Source organism: Haplochromis burtoni, unplaced genomic scaffold (assembly GCF_018398535.1).
Source record: "Haplochromis burtoni strain Fernald_Lab_line unplaced genomic scaffold, NCSU_Asbu1 Contig_64, whole genome shotgun sequence".
NCBI classification, from domain to species: domain Eukaryota; kingdom Metazoa; phylum Chordata; class Actinopteri; order Cichliformes; family Cichlidae; genus Haplochromis; species Haplochromis burtoni.
This window is the reverse complement of record NW_024582425.1, coordinates 28775-52217: the sequence shown is the minus strand read 5'-3', so window position 1 is coordinate 52217 and position 23443 is coordinate 28775. Positions and strand designations below refer to the sequence as shown.

Below are 23443 nucleotides of genomic sequence, written 5' to 3'. Positions count from 1 at the left end.
AGAAAATAAACTTCATTGTGAAGCTCCAGGTCTGCCATCTTGTCGTTTGTGAGGACCAGATGTGAGAACCAGATGTGTAGGTCAAAGCATGTCAGTGTGAATTTAATGTGCAGTGACTCAGTTTAGACATTTCTGTATTATCAATAATTATTTGGACTTCAATCACAGAGAGAAAGAAATGCAGGACTCACACGGGATCGTCTCTTCAACAGTAAGAGAAGATATGAATGCAACTAATTTCAATTCAATGAGCATTTTATGTCATCATTTCCATTTCTGTAAAAATTCAGGCGCTGGTAGTGAAGTGTTATTTTTCACCATGTTGTCGTGCATAAGACGGCACGGCGAGAACTCGTGGGGCAGAGTGGTGCAGTGGTCAGCGCTGTCGCCTCGCATCAAGAAGCTTGTTGGTTTGAATCGAGCAGCCAGCTGCGCCCTTCTGTGTTTGCATGTTCTTCTTGTGTCTACATGGTTCTTCGTGGTTATGCAGAGATCCTCCCACGGTACAAAAACAAGCAAAGGCATAGCCATCCTAAATTGAAGGTGTGATTGAATGACCACCTGTCTTGTGTGTGCCCCACTTCTCTCACCCTGTGACAGTTGGGATGGGCCCCTCTTACAGGGTGATAGAGTGGGTGGATGAATGGATGTTATAGTTTTCCCCGAGTCTTGTATACAGTTGGTCTTCTGTTTAGATCCCGAGGAGTTTAAAGCACTTCTACACTGACTGAACATCTCAGACCCAAAGGCTACATGCATCTCTTGTAAATGGCAAATCTGCATCCAGCTTCTTGTTAGCTTGTTTATTATGAATTAAAAGATTTGCTGTGCTATAATTTAATATAGGACCATCTAAGGTGTCTTGTGCTGCTGTAAGGCGTGTGGGATCTTTGAGGATGTCCTGGGGCCTCTGATGACAGATGGTTTGGGTTTTGTGGGCTGCAGTATGGGACCTTCTTTGGTCAACTTTCCTCCGAGTGGATTGGGTGGTTGTTGTTGCTGTTTTTGTTTTCAACTGTAAACACAAAATCAGATCTTTTTTTCCTCATACAGGCGTTATTTATTAGCTTTACATCAAGCATTTATGTTTTATTGCTACATGTTAATTCTGTACAATTTCCCTTTTACAAAAAGTCAGGGATAACTGTTTTGACCTGTGAAGTGAAAAGAACAGTTGTAGATCTGTTATGCTACTATGACGTCTGTCTTTACAACAGTCAATATCAAACAAAGTATTTTACAGATGTGTGAAAAAATTCATAACTGAATAACCATTAATATAGTATATTATGAGTTTATTTATAAAACTCCTGGAAGCATACAATACCAGGGTTAATATACCCTCATGTTTGTCCGTGGTTTTTGTTTTTTTTGTTTTGTTTTTGAGACGGAACGTAACAAAGACAACTTAATAATGCCTTTAAAATTTGAATGATGGCGTCATTTCGCCTTCTTTCAACAGAGTTCAGCTCGGTGGCAGGTGAGACGGAGCGTGCTTTGGTGCACTTGGGTTCCTCTCCTGTTTTGTTTGTTTTTGTGTTCAGTTGGCATCATGCTCAGTAGTACGAGCTCAGGTGGGAGTGAGTGGCAGGATGTCTGGTCATGGCTGACCCAGGATAGATGGGGCTGTTGGGTGAGTTCCAGTATGGTGACGGTGGGCCGAAAAAGTTTCCAGGGGAGACGGGCATAGGTGCAGGATGGCCACCCATGAAGTTCATTTTGGGCTGGTGGCTGTGGTAGGTCTGGACATAAGACATCTCATTCTGGTACTTAACAATCCCACCATCTCCTGAGTGGTTCTGGTGTGCCTGCGAGATGCCTTGGAAGTCAAATTTGTAGGCGTAGCGCTTGCCGTGCACCTTAGTCATGATGTTCTTGTCGTAGTAGTAGCGCAGGGCGCGGCTCAGCTTGTCGTAGTTCATGTTTGGCTTGCTCTTGCGCTCACCCCAGCGTTTGGCCACTTCGTCCGGGTCGGTCATCTTGAACTCGCCGTTGGTACCCTCCCAGGTAATGATGCTGGCATTGTTGCTGTCAGACAGAAGCTCCAGAAGGAACTGCCACAGCTGGATCTGCCCTGAGCCTGGGAGGATAAACGCAGGAGAGTTAAGGCACAGAGTTCTGATTTAACAGTGACTGCATGCTCAAAACAAGAAAGGAAACTGTTTGTGCCTATATTTATTTATTTTCAAGGAATACAATCATCAGTGTTTAAAAATGTAAACAGGTCGGCTTTAAAATTAGCATTTAAATTTGTGTAAAGATAAAGTTTTTTTTTTTTTTCCAATTTCTAAATGAGTTCTCAAGTCTTGACAGGAAAAAAAAAAGTCAAAACACTTTTAGTTTCCAGGATAAGTGAATGAATAAATACAGAGTTAGGGTAACTTGGCTACTTCAGCCTCATAGGATTAAATGCCTCATCATGGATCCATTTGCTCTTGGATAGCTCGTCAGGTTTTCTGAGTGTAACGAGTCCCAAACAAAAGTCAGAATATGCTTTATTTGTTTTCTCAGCAAATGTGACCTTTTCACTGTGTGGCTTGGTTGAAGTGATAGACATCAGGGCAGAAACCTACCCACAGGCCTGTGAGCGCTGGGGTCAGGGAGCTTGTATGCACTTTGTTTGCCTGTTCGGTTCTTGGATGAGTTGAGGGCTTGGCCTTCTGTGAGGAAACAGCAGGGCAAACAGTCATTCTGGTGAGAGGGAAGCCGGATTTTGTCATAGCGTAAAGCGTGATGACACAACAGCTGTTGCTTGGTGTTTACTCCACTTTGGAAAGTAAGTGCATGTGTGCCAGCCCTTGCTTGCTTGCTTGCTTGCTTCTCATGATGCCAAAGCAGACAGTGTAAAGGCCTCATTTGTATTGTCCTTGTCTATTTATCTTGATGATGGTTCAGATTCTTACCTGGGTTGGCTAGCCGACTGCTAATGGGTCCTAATGTCTGGTATGGGTCTGTAAAGAAGAAAAGGAATATTACTTTTACACATTGTCACTTTAATATTAATGCTCCAAGATTTAAATGCCCTGAAATGAGTTAAAACACATTTTCTTGCACACATAAGCAAAACTCAAGCTGAGATTGAAGAAACGCTCGACCAATCAGAGCTTTGAATGTGGTCTTTTGAGGAGGTTAGTTCAAATGTTCTAACGTGAGCACAATGAAACCTGTCAAACTAATATAATGCCTAAGGGATGTGTGATCAGTTCACCACTTTAGCCACAACCAATATCTGATCGTCTCCAACTGTTAAATGATTGCAGTCAGATTTGTGTTTCAGCAGTTTCTTTGGTGATCCTGTGACCTTTCAGGCCACAAGCTTTGTCTTTCTTTACAATTTGTTAAGTCACAGAAATCCAGTCAAAGTTTAGGTTTGTGCATCAGTTTAACTAAAACTAACAGCATTGTCCCATATTGTGCTTGTGGTGAGTTAACTAAGAAGGAAATAATTGTTAGATGAAGCTCGTTGACTCGATAGACTGAAAACAAACATTTAAAAAGGCACCGATGTCATTTGCATATCATTTTGTGTGACTCCTCATTTTCCCATACTTCCTACAGTGAGGGGTGCAATGAGTTATAGAGCCAAAAAAGAAGAAGAAAATGTTAGCAGTAAACCAGGATCTGCCTAAACATACACGTGGTCTTCGTACCTTGCCCAATCCTTGGAGCAGGCTCTGTAACTCGTGTACTGTGCTGGTGCTCCATTGAAGAACCTAAAAAAATAATAAAACTTGTGTATAATGTGTGAAATTGTTTGATTTTTCTGCTGTGTTAAAGCCAGAGAAAATGCAAAATCCATTGGGTGTTCTTGCATGAAAAAGTTCATCCTTATTATCGGTTTCATATCGTCTTTTTTTCATACCTTTAGGCACTGTAGTCATGGTGTTTGTCGGCCAGCTGTTCCTGCGGCTGATTTCATCAAAACTGTTCTCTGTATGAACACAAACACAATGAGGATGAGACCAGACACTGACGAGCATTCAAATCTTTGAAGTGGACATTAAGACGAGTGAGCTATAGTAGGAAGGAAGTTTAGTAAACCGAGACCACAACGATAAGGCTTTGGAGGTCTTGAGATGACCCGTAGTTTCTTGGGAGAGCATTCTTTTGTTCAGACCACCCTTGTTGCCACAAGATTGTGAATTTTGTCTCAGGAGCCGAAGCCATACCCCCTCATTTCCTTTGTCGGTGCAGCTGTTTCCTGTTTGAAACTGGCTGTTGAGTTTGGACTCGTCGGTTTTGGGGCCAATGTTGTGCCAAGGAGCCTTTCAGACTTTGGCACTGGGCAACATGGTTCTGAAACTCGGCACATCATTTTTAAATCGTTAAATGTTCTGGTAGTTCAGGCCTCTGTTAAAACCCTGCGCTCATAAGCTTTGATTTCATTCAGTTTTGTTTTTGTTTTTTTTGGTAATATGGCACCAATTCACAACAATGGTTCTCTCAAGCAAGGTTAATTTTAGTTAACTAAAACTAAACTCTAAAACTAGATGTAAACCCCCCCAAAATATTTTTTACAGAACAAAAAAATAGACTTGGAAAATACAACTGAAACAATTTTGTGAACTTGGAAAACTAACGAATGAAACAAAAATATAGAGGACGTTTTATTACTTCGTACTTAAGTCAAATTTAATCACAGTTTGTCTTGGATGTCTACAAAATGTAAGTCAACTGTGTTTTTATTGTAAGACCTGTGCTGACCCTGACATATGCCCTCCACACAATAATAATAAAAACTCAAACTAAAATGAGCAAACCTCCTCTTCAAGCTAGACTTAAGTCTGTTTAGTTCAGTTCAGTTTTATTTATATAGTGCCAAATCACAACAACAGTCACCTCAAGGCTTTGTAGTCAAATGAAATGGAAATTGATGAAACAAAACTATAATAACTCTGAACTCAAGGCGAGAACCTCAATAATCAGATGATCGTAGGCGACACAAGTCAAAGGAAGAGACCCCCACCAGAACCCGGCCCCCACAGAGAGGGGCTGTGGGTGATGGAAATGGAAAAAACCACCAGTTGCATCAAGCAACCTGAAACACAGACTATGACTAATAGCAAACTGTGGCAAACATGAACTACTGCACAGTTGTGCAGTGAGTACTAAAAGTTGGATGTCCAGTAACTGAATGTAGATGCTAATGTGTCCTGATCCACCTCTTACAGAAACACTTTATCAATGCTGAGACACATCAGTACTTATTACAAGCTACTCCCTCCTACACAAGCTGTACAGGAAGCCATCTCAAATGTTTGTGAAGATGTTTCACCTCTGGGTCACTGATCAGTTATTAATCATTTGTTGTCACATGAACCAAGGTGTAGAAAAAAAGTTACTGTCACTGGGGCCAAGGTGTGAAACATCTCTAAGACAATTTAACTCTTGGTTCTGTATGATGTCAGACATCTCTACCCGTGAATACAAAGCCCCACCCAGCTCAGATACTGTTTATGAGCAGCAGCCAATCATAAGTTGTCTTAAAGGAGAAACTGCTACAATGTCTTCTTTCAGATGGAGGATTAAGGGGGCGGATATAGATGCATATAGATTATTTTGAATAGTGATCATACTAAGCTACTTGAATATAGTACAGCAATTAAAGTATGAAACAAAAAAGCCCAATGGGTTAATTTTGAATCCTCCAATTAAAATCATACCACAGTATCTGCTATGAATGCTTAAAGTAGCAACGGAGAGGCTGTCCATAATAGTGCTCATGCTCAACAGTTACAGAGTACACCAAGTACAGTTTACTGGTCATGGTAGAAAGCCTAGTTTGAACTACTCTAATTTTTTTTTAAATTATAAATCTTTTAGGTAAGTGGTTTGGTAGTAAGCATGAAAGAAATGAAAGACAGTCATGCTGTGTGTTAGAAAATGTAACCTCAGAGTTCAGGACATGATCTAAATAAGAGTCTGCAGTGAGGTTTAGAGGAAAGACTGCTGTTCACATAAACCTGAAACAAGAAAAGGTTGGAAATCCTGACGTCTCACAATGGTTTCATTTACTGTAGCTGGTTTTTTTTGTGTGTGTGTGTGTGTGTGTGTGTGTGTGTGTGTGTGTGTGTTGTTGTGTGTGTGTGTGTGTGTGTTGTTTTGTTTGTGTGATCAGCAACCTTTAACCCTTTAAGACCTACCATAGAACCAAGTCCGCCAGAGCTTATATTATATTTTTACATGCTGTGGAGCCATTTTTGGGAGCATTTCAAGTTGCTATACATCAATGCAACCATTATAGCCCAAATTTTAATAATATGTCTGCATTAAGTGCATAGTAATTACATAATTGCAAAAAAGTGCAATAAACTACAAAAAAAATAACTTTAAAAACACCAGTATAGGCTCATGAGGCCCTGATGGTAACAAAAACTACATTTCTGTGAAAATGACATCACTTCCGGTTTCGGGCAGTTACCGGGATTTAAAAATAGTTACGCAAAACAGAGCATGCCCGCTAGAAAAATGCAGTGCAGGAGAAAGGAACGTATTGTTTTCCTCTGAAATTTAAGACTAAACACATAAAAATACCCTAAAATCAAATTATTTTGAGGTGCCCATAATTTACTTTAACTACAATACTCGAGTAAACATCTGCCACTGCATTTTAATTAAAAACTGGTTTGTTTTTATCATTTCAGTATCAGTTCTGATGATTGTGATGGTTTTGCTGCAGAAAGTGCAGTGACTCGTGACAGTCTAACAGCCAAGCGTTTTATACATTTCAGTCCTGCAGAGTTGTTATCGCGACCTCATTTTGAAGAATGACCACAATATTATGAACTGTTCTATTTTTCAGAACCCTAACATCCTGTATTAAATGGAAATGTACTTTTATAGAAACGATGCATAAAATAAAAATGCACCTCCCTTCAGATTTGGTTTTAATGCAACACTTGGTAAATAACAGTCCCAGTAAACCGAAACCTCAAATTAGAATTTATTTATTAATTTAACACAAGTCAGCTAATCAGCTTCATCTGGACGATGAAGGTATAACTGAGTTTAATTACAGTTCACCCCAAAATGAACCTTGCATGACCCCAAGAAATGTCGTCCTTTCCTTGAACGTAATGCAACTAATTCACAGTAACTTTGTGGTGCTGAAAGCGGCAAAAACAAAAAATACATCTGAGAACCTAAGCAGCCGTGTGTCTTACCAGAAATCGTGACCAGGTTACTGAAACCCTCCACAAACCTTGTTGTGAGTGGTTTCATGTAGGAACTATTTGTTTCTATCAAACTACACCCGCTAACTGTATCGCAGTGCAGAAGGAAGTGTGTATCTGACACTAGGCCTCGTGCTCGTGGCGGAAGGTAAATATTACCAACACTGCCTCTTTGAACTGAACTGAAGTTAGCTAGCTGTGCACTACTTTTGGGTGATGGATGCAGACAGTCGAAAGCAAAATGAATACATTAAAATATATATATTTATATTCAATTCTGAGGTGAAGGGCACCTTTTAGTATATGTGGAATCAGTGGATAACTGAACAACTTTGATGTTAGTGTTGCTAATTATGATTTTTCACTAAGCAACAACACAAAATCCCTCATGTTTGCTATTAAAATATTTGGGACCTCATCACACAAAGAAGCTGATTCGGAGAATGTGTTGTCCTGAAAGTGGGTGAAATGTGCCAGAGGTTGATCTCACCTGTTTTCACCTGTCTGGGCGGCTGTTGTTGTGGTGGTGTGTTGTTGGTGGGAGTTGTTGGGTAGGAGAACGTTGGACTACCTGGGGAAAAAAAGATTCAAGAATGAAATAAAATTCAATGTTATATTCTAGAGTAGTGTCTGTCCTGTGTGTCAGAAGCATAACGTTATAACTGTGGGGTGGGGGTGCTTTGTTTTTCCTGTTGCTTCAACAGACTCGACTTTTTTGTCCAGCCAGTTGAAAAGAAGGGACTGTGAATGCCTCGTGAACCACTAAGATAACTTGAAGGTGAAAACTCAGGCTTTATTTAAAAAAATGAGGATCTATCAAAGACTGAGGTGCCAATTCACCAGAAAAATTCTGGAAGGATCTGAGAGGACCATTTCCTGTGATACTGAAAGAAATACTTTTACGAACACTGCATCATTTTCTGCAGTAAATTCATCACCACGGCTGTTTTTGTTTCACTACTTTTTAATCTTTTTTAAATCTGCTTTCGAACATTTAAAACCTCAAACCTTTTCCTGAAACCTTTACTTTGATTTTTGTTAATTCAAAATGTCTGCTTCCCTAACCTCAAGGCTACTAAGCACCCACATTGTCTTCCTCACAGCCCACCCTCAGTGCAACACTGGATGCTGCTGTTCATTTGTCCACCTCTTGTCGAACCAGCTCAGACACGATGACTGCAGTGATTTGCACTCGTCAAACTGCTGCTGCTTCAGTCACAAACACTTGGTAAATTATGTAATGTAGTACGGATCCAAACTCATGGTGACGTACGTGTGTTACGCGAAACACAGGAAACCTGCTTTTGCAAAGAGGAACAGTGGCCACAACGCTCAGTGAAGACCACAAATTTGGTTAACAGAACAACAAACGAGAGCCTGAAGTGACATCATGTTCCTCAAAACAAAAAACATCATGAACTCTTTATTTGCCCCCAATGAATCTGCGTTTCTCTTAAATGCACTGATACCTGGGTGGAGTTTATTTATCAGTAAATCCAATTCTGAGATAACAAACCTCAGGAAAAATATTTAAAAAATCCAAATGCACACTTTCAAAAATGGTTTTTGCTGCAATTCTTTTCCGAGTGTTTAATTTCAGAAGATCTTCATTACACGGACAAAAATGGAAATGCTTCAGCGAGACTAACGCAGCTGCGTCGGGGAACTGTTAGATCCTCGTGTTCGATGCATTTCTGCCACTTGAAAACCTTTGAAATCTGCGAGACGTGAACAATGTTATCAGCTGCAGAGCAAGATCTCACACATGAAGCCAGCCTTACTCTGCCGGAGGTAATTGAGGTGCGAGAGCAGGATGTCTGCATTGTAGGCCGACGTGAGCCGCATCATGTCGTCTTTGGTCATCTTGCACAGGGCTTTCCCATCAAGCGCTTGGAAAAGCATGACATCCACCTGCTCCAGGACGTACTCCTTGATGGCCCAGTCCAGCCACTGGCGCACGTGGTCCTGCGTCCACACCTCGGGATCTGGAATTGAAGAGAGGCGCTTAGTCATTTATTACACAGACTTTCACTCATGTTTGGCATTTTTTTGAAGAGTTGAACATCCTTTGTGAGGCTGTTCTGCTTTTTGTGTATCAGAAACTTTCAAACAGGAAATTGTAGAAGCTACTTACTGGGGAATTATCATAAATTACTCTGATTAATCTGGTCACTGATTTCCTGTGAAAACACTTCCAGGAGTGGTTAGCTCAAGCAGTAACTTCAGCTTTGATGTGAAGACTTTCACACGAGTTTAAAACCTGGATTTTCTTTAACTCAGCACTGCAGCCTGGATGTGAAGATTATTAAGATGTTCATTTTTACAAAATTGAAGTTTTACCTTTATGATGTCAGGAAAATTACGTTTTCTAAAATGTCAGGAAGGAATCTTTAAATACCAGCAGTGCTCGCCTGTAATCCTTCACACCATCACATTGGGGGGGATGAAAGAGTCAACAGTCTAAAGAGCACTCAGCACACAGCTAAATGCGACCTGTTTGTTTTGGAGGTCATGAAAGTGCTGATTAACACCGGATACTTCTTAGTGATTCTGATAGTGATTGTAAAATAGGTGGTAGGGTGGGAATAACCACACTGTCAAAACAGATAACACACCCCTAACCAGAGAACACGTTTAAATGGGTCCTGCTTATATTTATAGTCATAAAAGTTCATCCAGTGGAGCCATTCAGAGGGTATCTGGTGATCTTTAAAGGGCTGAGAAGTCAACTGAAATTTGAGGCCGGGATTGTTTTTCTTTTTTCTTTTAATAAATTAATAGTCATCTTAAAATTTATGACAACACTTCTGTTATATTTACGTGCATAATTAGGAAAATTACATTTAAAATAAGCTGTTCTTTGGTTTCAGCCATGTGTTTTCTCTTTTTGTTTTTTTCTTCTGACTGTTCAACTGCTTCTCCATCTGCGCTCTTGATTTCCCTGAAGGGCTCAATATTCAGGGAGTAAATAATGACCATAATACTGAGCTGAAAACAGCTTTTTAGAAATATGGCTTTGACAAAGCCGTCTATATTTACGTTCATTAAGCATATTTCATGTACGTGGGAGTGTTTTACATTTTTGACATGCATTAGTGTTGTAGTGCCGGTTGGTGGGACTGAAAATGGCCCATCAGCTGTGTGTTCTAAATTATTATGAAGCGCTGAAAGGCTTTGAAACTTATAATAATGAAAAAAGATTTTAATATTCGATTTGCACACAAACTGGGAACAAATGACAGAAACATTGGTATTGATGGTACCGGTCTGCTATTGGTCAAATTATTATTGTAAAGGTGAAACATTGGTGTGAGTCCAATATTTCATAATCTACATACAACACATGTTAAAAAAAAACAAAAACATTTTTGAGTAAACTCTGATTACACGTTTGTTCACACATAGAAATATTTTTTTAATCTCACCCCTTTGCCATATGTCATTAGTCAATATTTAATCAGCTTCCTTACTGATATAATCTGCAGAAGTAATAACGAACATATTTCTGATATATATACACCGCATGATGAAATTTCCTAAACTCTAAACTCTACTGTTTTTTTTACTCATTCTAGCCTTAAAAGTATTTTTTTAATCGTGTTGTAGTAATATGCATCTCACAGAGATAGACTTCATCTTGAATATTTCTTTTTGCTCATTTGGATTTTCATTGTCTTTTTTGTTATTGTTTGAGGGATCCAATACACATTCTTGTTCATTTATATAATGCTGAATATTGTACTCTTTAATTGTATCCTGTGTGCTAAGAGCCTAACATGTTTTTAAGCTCAAGTCAGTGGCAGCTTCAGCTTGGCTTGGTGTTGATCTGTTAAAATATACCTGGTCCGATTCAGGAAGCTCATTTCCAGCAGCAAACAATGACTGTGTGCTGTGAACTGGCTGTGATGTTGGACGGCAGCTTCAGCTCTGAGCGGACGTTATCCTGCCCTTTAGCTCCTGATTGTTCTGATCAACACGTGTTGCTGTGATGCAACATCCGTGTATTATAAGGCAGAATAACTCTGTGATGGTGACTCACGGATGATTTGTACATTAATTTTAAAATCATCCACCTCACCTGCCAGCTGAAACGTGCACTGAAACATGCTGTCTGTTTAACGAGTCTCTGGGGATGACAAAATCAGGGAAGCTGTGACAGAGGAAGAATTTAGATGACTGGACCCGTGATTCATAGCAGCGATAAAAGGGACAGCAAACTGAACTACTCGGCTAGAAATGACACATCGGCGCGTTTAATCCAGTTTGTGCATGGGCGATTTTTTTCTCTGCAAACAGAGAGATCGGTGCATTTTTCACATCGCTCAGCTGAAACAAACTTGCATCGACACCACGACTTATAAAAACGATACACTGAATTAGTCGCAGCGACACATCCTTCCTGTTTTGTCATGTTCACATTCGTCTGATGAGTATCAGCCTTGTGTGTATTAAATATTAGGGCTGGTGTTGTTCTCTACTCTCAGAAGATCAACAGATGTGAAAAGCAGCCGGTGGCTACGACATCAGTCTCATTCATTTCAGATTTTTTTAATACCTTTCAAATGTGTACTTTTTAAAGATAGACACTGTTGCTGTAGAAGAATGTGAAGTAAATATTTGTTTATTTATTGTTGGAGCTTTTTATTCATTATATTTATTATTTTGAAATTTGTTGTTGGTTTACTTATATTTTTCGTTATAAGTTTTATTTGTAGGTCAATACTTGTTTCATTTTTTGCTTTGTTTTGTTGTTTATCTTGTTAAGTCAGCCAGGAAGAACAGTAGGGCCATTTTCTGTAAGTAAAGGGACTGGTATAGGGCCAGCATGCACTGGGGTGGGCCTATGGTTTTTTACCAGAGCAGGAGAAGCAGCTGGAAGCAGCAAAAATGGATCTTTGTTTCTTGCTTGCCAAACTGGATAAATAAATCATACAAAGCAACTTTCAAGTTCTGGATATTGGACTTCTTTTGCCTGCTTACAAAATCTTACCGCAGTGCAGCAGTGGCTTGTTGATTTTAAATCGTTGGATGTTTGGTTGGACAAACATTTATTATTAGCTTTATAGCGATATAGATTTACTAACAGGTATGAAAGCTGCTGAAATATGCCTGCATGTTCCTGCTGATTAATATACCATAAAAACCATGTTGTACACAGTTTCTTGCTATAAAAGCTTTGCAGTCTAATACTACCAGCTGTTTGAGTTACATTACACTATTATAATAATCTTCATGTGATCTCCTGATGTATATTACAGTGAAATCTGTGTATTACATACCTGCTTTGTTGCAATTCTGCATTCAAATAAAAAGTAAAATAAAGTGAGAGTAAATGAACTACTATGGCAGAAGTGCTCAGTTAATTATTTAAAGCATCCCTTGAGATAAATTCCTGTGATGTATTAATGTGGTGCACACATATTTATGTGATTTCTTGGGTTTGCTTTGAGTTTAAAAAAGAATTCATTTCAAAGAATATTTAAATACTGTGTTTTCAGACGTAGCTGCTGGTTATTTATGTATTTTCATTACAGTCCTGAAAAAGGAAGCGAGCTGATTAAAACTGAAAATGTTGAAGCCTGCTCATCAGGTCTGTTCTTGCTTGTTCTCTCTTTTGTTAATATCACAGTCCTGAGTGTTAATTTTGCACTTTAGACTTCACACTTTTTTTGAAAGCCTGATGTCACCTTGTGCCACAACTGCTAGAAACCTGCTATTGTTTATCTGTTGTGCTCCGGGGCTCTTGGGGCTCTTTTAAGAGACGAATAATTACACGCACATGCCCGTCTCTGATTCAGTTAGTACTGATGTTGCACAAGCCCAGGCTGTGCCGGCTGTTGGGAAACCGTCTCGTGATGGGGACAGTGATGCATCATGGCGGCTGAGCGCCAGCTCATTTGAGTGGCTCAGCTCACCTGCTGGCACGATGACCCTCTTCTCCTCAGTGGCACTGCTGGGTGGGGTGGTGGCCTGGGGGCTGACGCGGGGCTCTGTGTACGAGGAGGCCTGGTACTGCATCGAGGCCCCTTCATTGCTCATGTGTCTGGAACGCTTGGTGACGCTGCAATCCACTGGGGACTCGCGACTACGACAAAAGGAAAAGAGAGGCTTTAGTCAGCATCTGAGGAGCAATTTCAGTCTTCTAAATGTCTCGGGAATACATCAATTACTCTCCACAGTCAAATTATGAAGAGAGAAAAATCTGTGACAATAGACTGGATGCAGTTTCAGCCAGCTACATTTCCTCTCAGAGTTTTTGCTAGTCTGTATATGACAGGAGGTAAATTTAGTCAAACTGTTTCTCTGCAACAATTTCCACTGAAATGACCTGTCAGGAGTAGGTGGCGTGCATCACTAATTTAACCCAGTTTTCACCACATAGACAGTTTTTGCATAAAAATAGAAGTTGTTAGAAAATACTTGCACTCAGTAGCGCTGATCTAGAATTAAAAGCCCTACTTAAATAACGGTGCAGAAATGGTATGAGCAGAGTGTACTACACTTAAATATAGAAAGCAGATGTAAATGTGTCATGGTTAAAAATCATATTTGTATTTGTGAATGTAACTTGTTGAAGTCATTTTTCATGTTATTCTTGTTTGATTTATTCTGTTTAAAAGCTTCAGAGTTGGAGGAGGTTGCAGAATATTTCACCAACTTGGGATTTTACTTCAAATTCAAAGTCCAGCTGAAATCTTGCTGATCATAGAATCCCAGTAAACACAATACAGGCACTTGTATCTGGTAGTTTTGGTAGGAGCAAAACTTTTGAGCTTTACCCGAAGTGTTTTGCACGTTCTGTTTTTATACGGTTCTTTTATTGAAGCGGTAATATTTACTGTCACATTAGATGGTCAAAGTTGTGAAAGTTGGTTGCTAAACTGGCAACCATCTCCATATCAGCACTGTTAACCTGCTGGTCCTGTTGAGAATGACTCACTACGTCAGGCTTCATGCAGCCACTCGCTTCATGCGGTCTGAAACAATCAGTTTTGGTTAGCTACCTCGCCATTCATGGGATTGCAGTGTGATTGGGTGCCTATCACAAACACAAGGTAAGAACAGAAAGTAGACGTGGCTTCTGTGCTTAAAGCCTGAGCTTGTGTGCCTTAATAATGATTTCTGACATCATACTGAGCCAAAGAAATCTGTAAAACTGAGCATTTAGAGTAGTCTGAGCTTTCAGTGCAAAGGGATTACTTGTGCTGCAAGAAGTTAACTTTTAAAAAAAGTCAATTTGAATTAAAGGATTTCTATTAAAAATGGACATAAATCCCTGTCAATTAGATTTAACATGCAACAAATAGGAAAAGAAAGACTTTAAAAAATACACTGACTTTACTAAATGAAAAAGCTGTTCAAGCCTTGTTAGGATATCTCGTTATATCTACACAGAGCCTTATGCAAATGTGGAAAAATGCTTTTAAAAAGTTCTACAAGATTTTTCTTTTTTCAGTCTAAGTATCAAAAGTAGAAGTACTCATTCATTCAAATGTCAGCTGTGATGGATGTCACATTTGAAATTAATAGAACGGCAACAGTCTAATAGTGTTTATGTCTCACAGTGGGAGGTGGATGCTGATAAACAGCCTGCGTTTGAGTAGTTTAGCGGTTTCTAACTGAAGAAGCGGGGACAGAAAAACAAACAAACCAAACAACTGATTTGTATTTTACGTCTGTTTTCAAATGAATCTGTGAGGTGCTCACAACATTGATATCTCAGAAGCCAAAAGTTTTGGAAAGTATATGCTTAATGTTTTTTGGTGTATCATGTTTTATTAAGTAGCTGCGGAGTGTAAACGCAGCGCAGTATAAAGTGAGCAGCGTGTTCAGGTGGACCACAATAATGCAGGAAATTAAAATATTGAACATAGGGACCCAAATTTCCATCACAGCCGGCCCACGCTTTGTAGCGATGATGGGGGGGGAAATGAACAAAGCCGTGACCACAATCAGAGGCGGGAATCTGGGAAGTGAACGATAAACAAATATTTTTAGTATGTGGAAAACCCGACATACCAACGTGGACTCGAGTCAGATAATACGGGAACCCGCGCTCTCCTGTGGCCTCGGCGTGCCGTGACTCACCTGGTGCCATTGACGTGTTGTTCTCTCTTCCCAGCACTTGGTGCTCCTGGCCCCACCCACTCCGGCTCAGTGGGCTCGGGGCTCTGCTTGTTTGTCTGGCTGAACCCGCCGGGCGACGTCATCTCGGTCTTCATGTGCATGGCCGGGGCTGCGGGGTAGGTCGGCTCGAATATGGGCTGATCCTCACTCACCACGGACAGCGCTTCCTGTTCAACAGAACCGCGGGTCAGTGTCTGCCGGGTCACAACCTGTGGAAACTGCTTTTTCAAAACACTTATTTTTATCCACCGAAACGAGCAGGAGCTGATTGTAGCAGCAGCATTGACGCTTTAATGCTAAAATGTTTTCTGCTTGTATGAAACCAGATTGAATTAATCACATCCAGGATTTGGATCAGGAAATAATATCGCGTATTTCAAGTATATTAATTCATGCTGCCATAAAGTGTTAAATCTGTGTCACAAATATAGAGTTTAAGAAGAAGGTTAAGTGATCTTCACTGAATACGAATTAATTTCATTGTTTACGAAATGTTACTCAAACAGCAGGAAGTAATGAATTTGTTGCGACTATTTTCGCCAGTGGATTAATGCACGTTAGTGAGCAACAGGATGATGTATGTGTGACTGAGTCAAAACAAACTAGTCCCCCAGTCAAGGGTTCTTAATAGTTTTTGGACAACAATGGCAGAGAGGAAACATATATATCAGATCAGATACCTGCTGCGAGGAAGCACATTTCTATTTTTGGAAACTTGCTCAACAAAAGGAAAAATGGCTTCCAACAGAAGTTCGATGGTTGAGAATCAGCAAAAATCAAAAAGCAACAAATTAATGCCGATGTCAGTTAATATGGGCTGAATACGTTGTGAAGTTTTAATATTTAATTTTATTTCTTGTGGATGAAACGTGTAATCAGTTTGTTTTTGTTCACTTTTATTCAAACTCAGTTAAATTCACGACTGCATTACACACTTTTAGAGTTGCACTCAGTGGCTACACCGATAAACTGCTTCTGAATGTGTTTTAGACATTTACCATTATATTTGGTTCAATCCATTTTGTAAAATAAACGATCTAATTTTATTTTTTTAAAATAAATTAACTGCTTCTAAACCCAGTTTGGGGTTCCTGGGTATTATTGTAGATACTTCACTTAAAATAGTTGCTAACATGGGATTTGGTCTTTATATAATTAAAAGATGTGCAAAATTCTGACCCAAAAAACCAAAAACAAAATGATGGGTTTTTAGGATCCGATAAAGAAATGCTAAGTGGCACAAAATAGACGAATCCGCGTTGAAACATAACTGTCTGGTTGGAAGGTTGAATTCAGTCAGATGAACTATTGTTGATGAACTGTGCAGGAGTGGAAGTAATTACACAAGAAACCAGGAAAACTGTCAACTTTAAAATGTTGAAAATCTTTTTTTGTTTTTGTTTTTTTGTTTATGTTGCAAAATGTATGTTTATGTTGTGGTGTGTTGTCTAGATTGTCATTGTTTTATTTATGTTTAAAAGTGTTTAATTTGTTAATTTTGATAACATTGCAAAAAAAAAAAAAATAAAGATTATTTTCCTTTGATTTTGTAAAAGCAGAATAATCCCTGATTTTGTTTTCATGTATTTCTTGAAGGCCTCAAGACGAGAACTTGAGTGACAAATTTCAAGAAAAAGTATTTTTAGAAAGCCCTAAAAAAAGGTAATCATGTCGATATAATGGAGCATATTTTTGAAAACAGAAGCACATGAAAATCTGTCACTCACAAACATATTGCAGTTTTCCTGAACTTCAACTGTCTGGCTGAAATTCCCTTTGTAAGAGGCCAGATTTGGGCCCTGGGCTGAGTTTGAAGGATTCAACTCTTCTCTGCACGATAAAGAATTCCCCTGTGACTGTTTAAAACTTTAAATGCATGTTTAACGTAAAAAGCTACAGGAGGTTATGAAACCACTACAATGAGGAGCGAAATGAACTGTGAAAGCAGCCAGGAGGCTGTCTAATCATAAAGAACATCAGTAACCTTAACCACAGTTTTATTTTGTCGTTAGGATCGGGGTTGCAGGGAGGGGGAGGGGTGTTAGCTCAAGGTGGAGTCTAATTGAGATTTAAGTCCGTCTTCCTGTGCTCAGCGCCCAAAATGTGGCCTCAAAACCGCTCGAAGATGGCACTTTCATCCCACGTACTCAGGAGGCCAGAGACCGGACCCGTTGTTCTGTCTGCTGCTCAAATTAAGTGCGTGCATGTGTGATGCGACCACGGCCATCTAAGTGGGTGCAAGTGCATGTTTGTTTAGAGGAGCTGAGCATTGTCTTTGGGCCTTGTACGTCAGTGCCGTGCTTTTTCAGTGGCCTACAGGAAACCAGGCCGCCATGTGCACAGGAACCTTTTGGCACAGGCCAAGGGAGAGGAAATGGTGGAGGAGGGGGTGCATAGTGTGAAAATGTGGGTCATTTTAAAGCTGGAAAACAACCCTTAAAGGCCTGTGGTCAGAGAGGAGAGGGGTGGACGGAAAGAAGAGTATGAGCCTTGATTGAAGTGCCGCCATCACATTGTTTTTCATTTGTGCGTGTGTGTGTTGTTTTGTTTGTTTGTTTGTTTGTTTTTAGCTCAATTGTTGCCTGAGCACTGTGAACCACATCTTAATGCATGGCACACAATTCGGCATTTCCTTCATGCTGCAGACAAACTCCTACAGAAGTCAGCTACTGCTTCTGCTGCGTGGAGCGTTTGCTGCTGTGTAATGGATACGCCCTTTTTCTAGAAGAAGGTTACGTTTTCATTTCACTCCAACCCACGATTACACAAAAAAGTTGCTCAAGATTTTAAAGACACAATTGTTACGAAAAATATTGAACACTGCACTATTGTCAAAATCATAGACTGTATGTAAAAGATGGATGTCAGCACCTACTGGTTTGTGGACTCCTTGCTTTGTTGAAGCCTCAAATTTAGGTTTCAAAATGTGAGTCGTTGGAAACATTTGAGCCAAAAGTGGCCATATTTGGATGACGGATGGCAGTGTTACATACAAACACAGACACCTGCTGACTAGTGTTAATGTGCCCAAATTCAATGCTAATACTCGCCTCCTCTAAACTAATTAACTAATGAGGTGAGAAGCTGCACTATAGGACCATCCAGACTTCTTGGATGGTCCTATATTACAAATGGCTACAAAGCAGGTGTCAGTATATCAGATAACTGATTTAGAAAATTCTTCAGAAAGCACCAACACCAAATATACAACTGCCGGGTCTATTTCTCTGACTCATATTACTGGAGATGAAGCCAGTGACTACAGTCACCAACAAGGATGGCCTCATAATGCCACGTGATAAAAATCTACACAGATGAGAACCCCCTCCGCCAAGTATAGTCACTGTGAGCACACAAATACGATTCAGGGGTGCGTTTTTTCTGTCTACTGTAAACATGTTTATTTGTGCTGTAAAGTTGGAGATTTTAACTTGGGACTCTCAGCTTCAGGCTGCTGTTTGATCAAAATTCATGCAGATGGTTACTTCAGATGAATATCTGTCATTTAAAAAAAACTGCCTACAATACCCATAATGCAACATGAACGCTGACACTTTTGTAAACTACCATCTAATATTGTTTTTATTTCGAGTTTGCAGTTTTTTTTCTTGTCATGCTTAATGTAGCCGAACCAAAACCTTATTCACACTTTGTTTACAGGAATACTTCCGCATGAAAGACCAGCAACAGAGTCTGACGCATGTAATGCTGTAAATGTAGGGCTCTGTGTGTGTGTGTGTGTTGTATGTTTGAGAAGTGGTTAGCAGGACTGCATGTTGTGCTTTGTTCTCCATCTCTTTGCTTTCTTTTACTTCTGTTGTCCTCTTGTTGTCAGTTTGTCTTCTCACACTCCGGGGCCCTTTACTCTGTGCAGAAGTGAAACAGTCAACTGAAGGCGGGATAAAACTCGCTGCTGACAGCAAATTCTCACGAGAATGCGTGATAGTAGGCAGTTGTGAGCTGTAGCTGAAGATTGTATCTTTTTTTTGTTGCTTTGTTTAGTTTTTTAATTTTATTTAGAGCTCAAAATTCAAGCTGACATTATCGTCACTTGCAGTTTCTCATCCAAACGTTTGCTCTTTGGCACAGTGAGTTCAGTGAAAAGCTCATGCACACTCCCGCTCTTTCTTTATCTGTTTCTTTCTGCTCTTTCCCTCTCTCTTCATCTCCTCTGCTCACTGATACAAATATACCAAACTGCGGCCTGACCGCCGATGCCACAACTGACTTCCTGTTGAGAGCGTTTCAGGCTGTTGCTCAGTGACACAAAACTGCTTTTAAAAACATGACCTTCTTGAAACTGAGGCCGCCTTGTGCCTCGATGTCCTAAAATTTACGCCGCTGCTGCTCACTTTGATAGCACGCACTTTCCACTTTGAGTGAGCGCACAAACACGAAGTCCTGCATGGAAACTTTTGACATGGCTGTCAGCAGCTTTGCAGGTTGCATCAGTGCAGTCTTGCCCAAGCCAGCAACTAAAAGCGTGCTCACAGGAGGCCTGTCGAGTTGTGGATCTTTATTCATCTTTGTATAAATTTGTATAAGATTCATAGTTTATCCACATTTAACCATGAATCCAAATGCCTTATATTCCAAGACTCACTTTAATAACTCTACCTGCAAAAGTCATTTTTCAGTAGCACACGAGAAGGCCATTGCAACAGAGCCTGAATCAGATAACGTTAGGTAGTAGTCTGTTATGAATCACACACGAAGGGTGTTGGTGTTCAAAGACTCTTAGTTTTTACTGCCAAGACCTTTTCATTTAAAGGAAATTTCCCCTTAAATATATCCTGCTGCATGTACTATTCTACATGTATTTGTACTGCTAAAGTTCACCTGTAACCAGGGCTGCAACCAAAAACTACCATTTAGGTATCTCACAATCTAATGAATATGTCCTGGTTAATAATTTGATCTATAAACAAACAAACAAAAATTGTAGAAATTCCTGTGTAAGCCTTAAAATACTACAAACAGGTAACAAATTAAAGGAAACCAACATAAAAGGTCTTAGTGAGCCAGACTAACCTAAATGAAATGATTCTGCAGTCTGAAGCATTTAGTGGAAGGATGAAACACCGGTTTTCCAATTATTTCTGTATTTGTTGTGTGGCAATATTAGGGAAGACTGCGGTCTAACAAAACTGTTAAGGTGGGCTGAGATTTGGTTACTCTGAAACAATTATGATTCACATCATTTTCATTCTCTTCAAACCATTCACCTTTCACCCTCACTCCCTGGATAAGCAGTGTTATCCTTAATTAGGAGAAAAATATTTCATAAACAACTTTATATAGATTTACAGTGGCTCTTTACCACTGAGGGGATCATTTGACCCAAAACATGCTTGCAACACAGCATAACAAAATCACCACATCCCCTAACCATAGAGGTAGAAGGTCATTGGTTCTACTTTTTAAAGGGGAGGGAAAACTGTCAGTTCCCCAGTTTGGAATCTAGGTGCACTAAAAACAAAAAGTAGCCCTTTTAGATGAATTTACTGTTGTTCGTTTAATTCGTAGTTTCCAGCAGGTTGCCAAATGTTTAGCAAGACAACTAGAAAATATTTGTGTAACAATTTTATTTTAAAGATATGTCTTTTATCTGGCTCACTGCATAAATGTTCCATATCTCTACCTCTACGCAATATTTAATAAAACAATACACTGTATGAAGGGGTTAAAGGCCAAAAAGGTTGGTAAGCCACTAACCCTAAGCTGGAACAAAGGATGTGGTTAACAACTTGCAAGAAGCAGTTACATGATTAAAATCTGTTTTATATTTAGTCGTTTATGACGCCCCTCAAGGCTTATCTTGGGCTGAAGAAGCGGATTGGGTGATATATGTTGATGCCTGCATTATCTTGCCTTCAGTAAAATATGCTGCATGCAGCCTGACAAATAACCTGGATTGATATTTGAATAAATAATAGTGCAGCGCAAACAGGACTTCCACATATCCATCTCAAACGCTGGTATTTTAATGAGAAACATTGTATTTTGGTGATTTCTGAGTTCCTCTTTCCCCCCCTCGGTGTTTTTATTTATAGAGACTAAAAGTCTTAAAGCTTAACTGAGCTCCTGCTTACATAAGAGTCTGATTTCGGGTTATTTAAGTTTAATTTAAATAATAATAATAATAATAAAAAAACACCTACATTTGTGTTTAAGTGCAGCCCACGCATGAGGTGTATGCTGCAGTAAAAGACCAGAGATCACGTTGTGCAAAGGCACAGCCCTTTGTCCTCGCCATGTCTGAAGCAACAAGTGGCAGAAAGGAGAAGTAAAAGTTGAGCTGATTTTGCAAAGGCTCGAGCAGCTGCGCTTTGTGCTGCACAAACAACGGTGCGGTTTTCACAGCTCGGATCCTGACAGCACGCAGGCCTCTGCAGGCCGCAAACTCGGGGCCAGGCCTCTCTGCTCCAGCTCCCTGTCAGCGAGGGAGCGGGCAGCGCAGCCACGACAACGCAACGCCTCACTTTGTCCACTTTGTTTCTGTCTTTCAGAGCCTTTGTTGCCTTTTTGACTTTTTTTTCTGGTCCAGGGAGCGGAAATGTGTGCGGAAAGTCTGAGGTTTGAGACAGGAAGCCTGCTGCGTTCAGATAACGACACCTGACAAGTGCTCCCGTTTGCTGCTATAAATTATTCTTAAAATAACCTCAAACACAATCGACAGCTACAGAGTACAAGAGAATAAGCATCTGGATAATTATATAAAAATAACAAAGAATCCCAAAGAGTCTCCCGACACTGAAACTACAAACTAAAAAGAATTAAAAAAAAACTCGTCATAAAGGATGTTAATAATAATTTAAGGTTTACTTTTAGTATGGCTTCATTTTGCCCCTTTTTTGTACTAGCCCTTTAATTGCTGTCCTTTTCATAACGAGAAACCACGTATCTCGGTCATGTTTAGCGCCTAAAAACAGCTGCACATACAAATGCATGTTAGAAACAACCCGAGAAATCAGCGAATAATGACTTCCTGCATCCGAGGAACGCTTTTTCTTGCAAAAAAGGTTTTGCAGCCGTAATGAAATTTTAAAGGAATTCGTTATAGTAATTAATTTTGAACTAATTAAAAATGTCAAGATTAAAATAGCGTCGAAATTAAGAATTGTGATCGTGCATACTGCAAAAATCACAGTACAGAATTATATACGTGCATATAAAGGCCCAGTGTTGCATACTGGCGCAATTTAATAGAAACCGAGCGTGAATTGGGTCACTTGAGTGCACAATCGGATTAAAATAATTGCATTTTCCCCTCGTTGCGCAACAGTCGGCGCTAATTTCGGTAAAAAGTTCGTTTTCTCTCTGACACAGAGGCCTTTTATTTCAGCTTCTCTTAGAAGATAAGACATCGAAACAATTAACGGTCCTCAGGAGACGATAAACAGCTGTAGCTGTAATAGTGTGGAATGTGAAATACCAGTCATCTGATGGAAATGGATCCTCCTGCTCCAATTCGATCCATGACGCCTTCGAGGACACCTGCCTTACGCGCACCGAGAAAGTCCAGCATCCCCTTCATTTACTTCATCTTCGTTAAAGAAACAAAAGCGTTTATGAAAGCGATCGGTGGTCAGTAATTTGACTCTCCGTGCCTTATGCTTGTCGTTATTTGTGGGTCCGTGAATAATGCAGGAAGAGCTCGACGAAATTACGAAAAAAGTCGAAAGGCGTGCGTTTGGAAATCCTCTTTTACGCGTATAACCGGCCACCAATTAGTGTTTTTATCTGAGTGTAAAGATGTAGTGGTTAGTTGTGTTATTATAGAGCCGACATACAACCACGAACGGGAAGGAAGAGGAAATTTTGTACAAGAAGGAAAGAGTGGGGAGCTCGCATCACCGCCTTGACTCTCTCACTCAGCAGACACACGGTGTGGGTGGCCGCCTGTCATCTTCAACACGGGCGTTAAAAAAACGGCGCAAACACCTACCTTTATCGAACAGTCCATTGCAGCAGCAGCCTCGCGGTCTTTGTCATTTAGTCGTTTTGTGATTGTTTCAGTTAATTTAGCTCCTAACCTCACTTCAAATCGTGCACGGCTGCATTGGCTCTATGGCGCAAACCATTGCAGTTACAATTTTTGCTCACAGACCATAAACCGGATGGCAAGTTTTTTTCTCCCCCCC

At 40.0% G+C, this 23443-nt stretch overlaps 1 protein-coding gene across 3 annotated transcripts; it reads right to left on the bottom strand.

Annotated features, from left to right (window-relative positions):
- Nucleotides 1-29: 29 nt before the first annotated feature.
- fli1rs (Fli-1 proto-oncogene, ETS transcription factor-related sequence) lies at nucleotides 30-23419 on the bottom strand. 3 transcript variants are annotated; one of them, XM_005923618.2, is made up of 10 exons: nucleotides 23248-23419; nucleotides 15261-15466; nucleotides 13088-13257; nucleotides 8954-9157; nucleotides 7663-7743; nucleotides 3863-3931; nucleotides 3651-3713; nucleotides 2904-2951; nucleotides 2574-2660; nucleotides 30-2080 (listed from the first exon to the last, which is right to left on the bottom strand). In XM_005923618.2, exons 1-10 carry the CDS (start codon nucleotides 23263-23265, stop codon nucleotides 1557-1559), a joined length of 1470 nt encoding a protein of 489 aa, XP_005923680.1. In that variant the 5' UTR covers nucleotides 23266-23419; the 3' UTR covers nucleotides 30-1556. The 3 variants fall into 3 exon arrangements, with proteins under 3 accessions (XP_005923680.1, XP_005923681.1, XP_005923682.1); XM_005923619.2 differs by having other exon boundaries at nucleotides 22735-23417; XM_005923620.2 differs by lacking the exon at nucleotides 2574-2660.
- Between the last annotated feature and the right edge of the window lie 24 nt (nucleotides 23420-23443).

Coding starts and splice junctions, on each gene's coding strand:
- fli1rs (XM_005923618.2), bottom strand. Junction 13,258..15,260: donor CAACACGTCAATGGCACCAG/GTGAGTCACGGC, acceptor CTTTTGTCGTAG/TCGCGAGTCCCCAGTGGATT. Junction 2,661..2,903: donor CAGTCGGCTAGCCAACCCAG/GTAAGAATCTGA, acceptor GTTTCCTCACAG/AAGGCCAAGCCCTCAACTCA.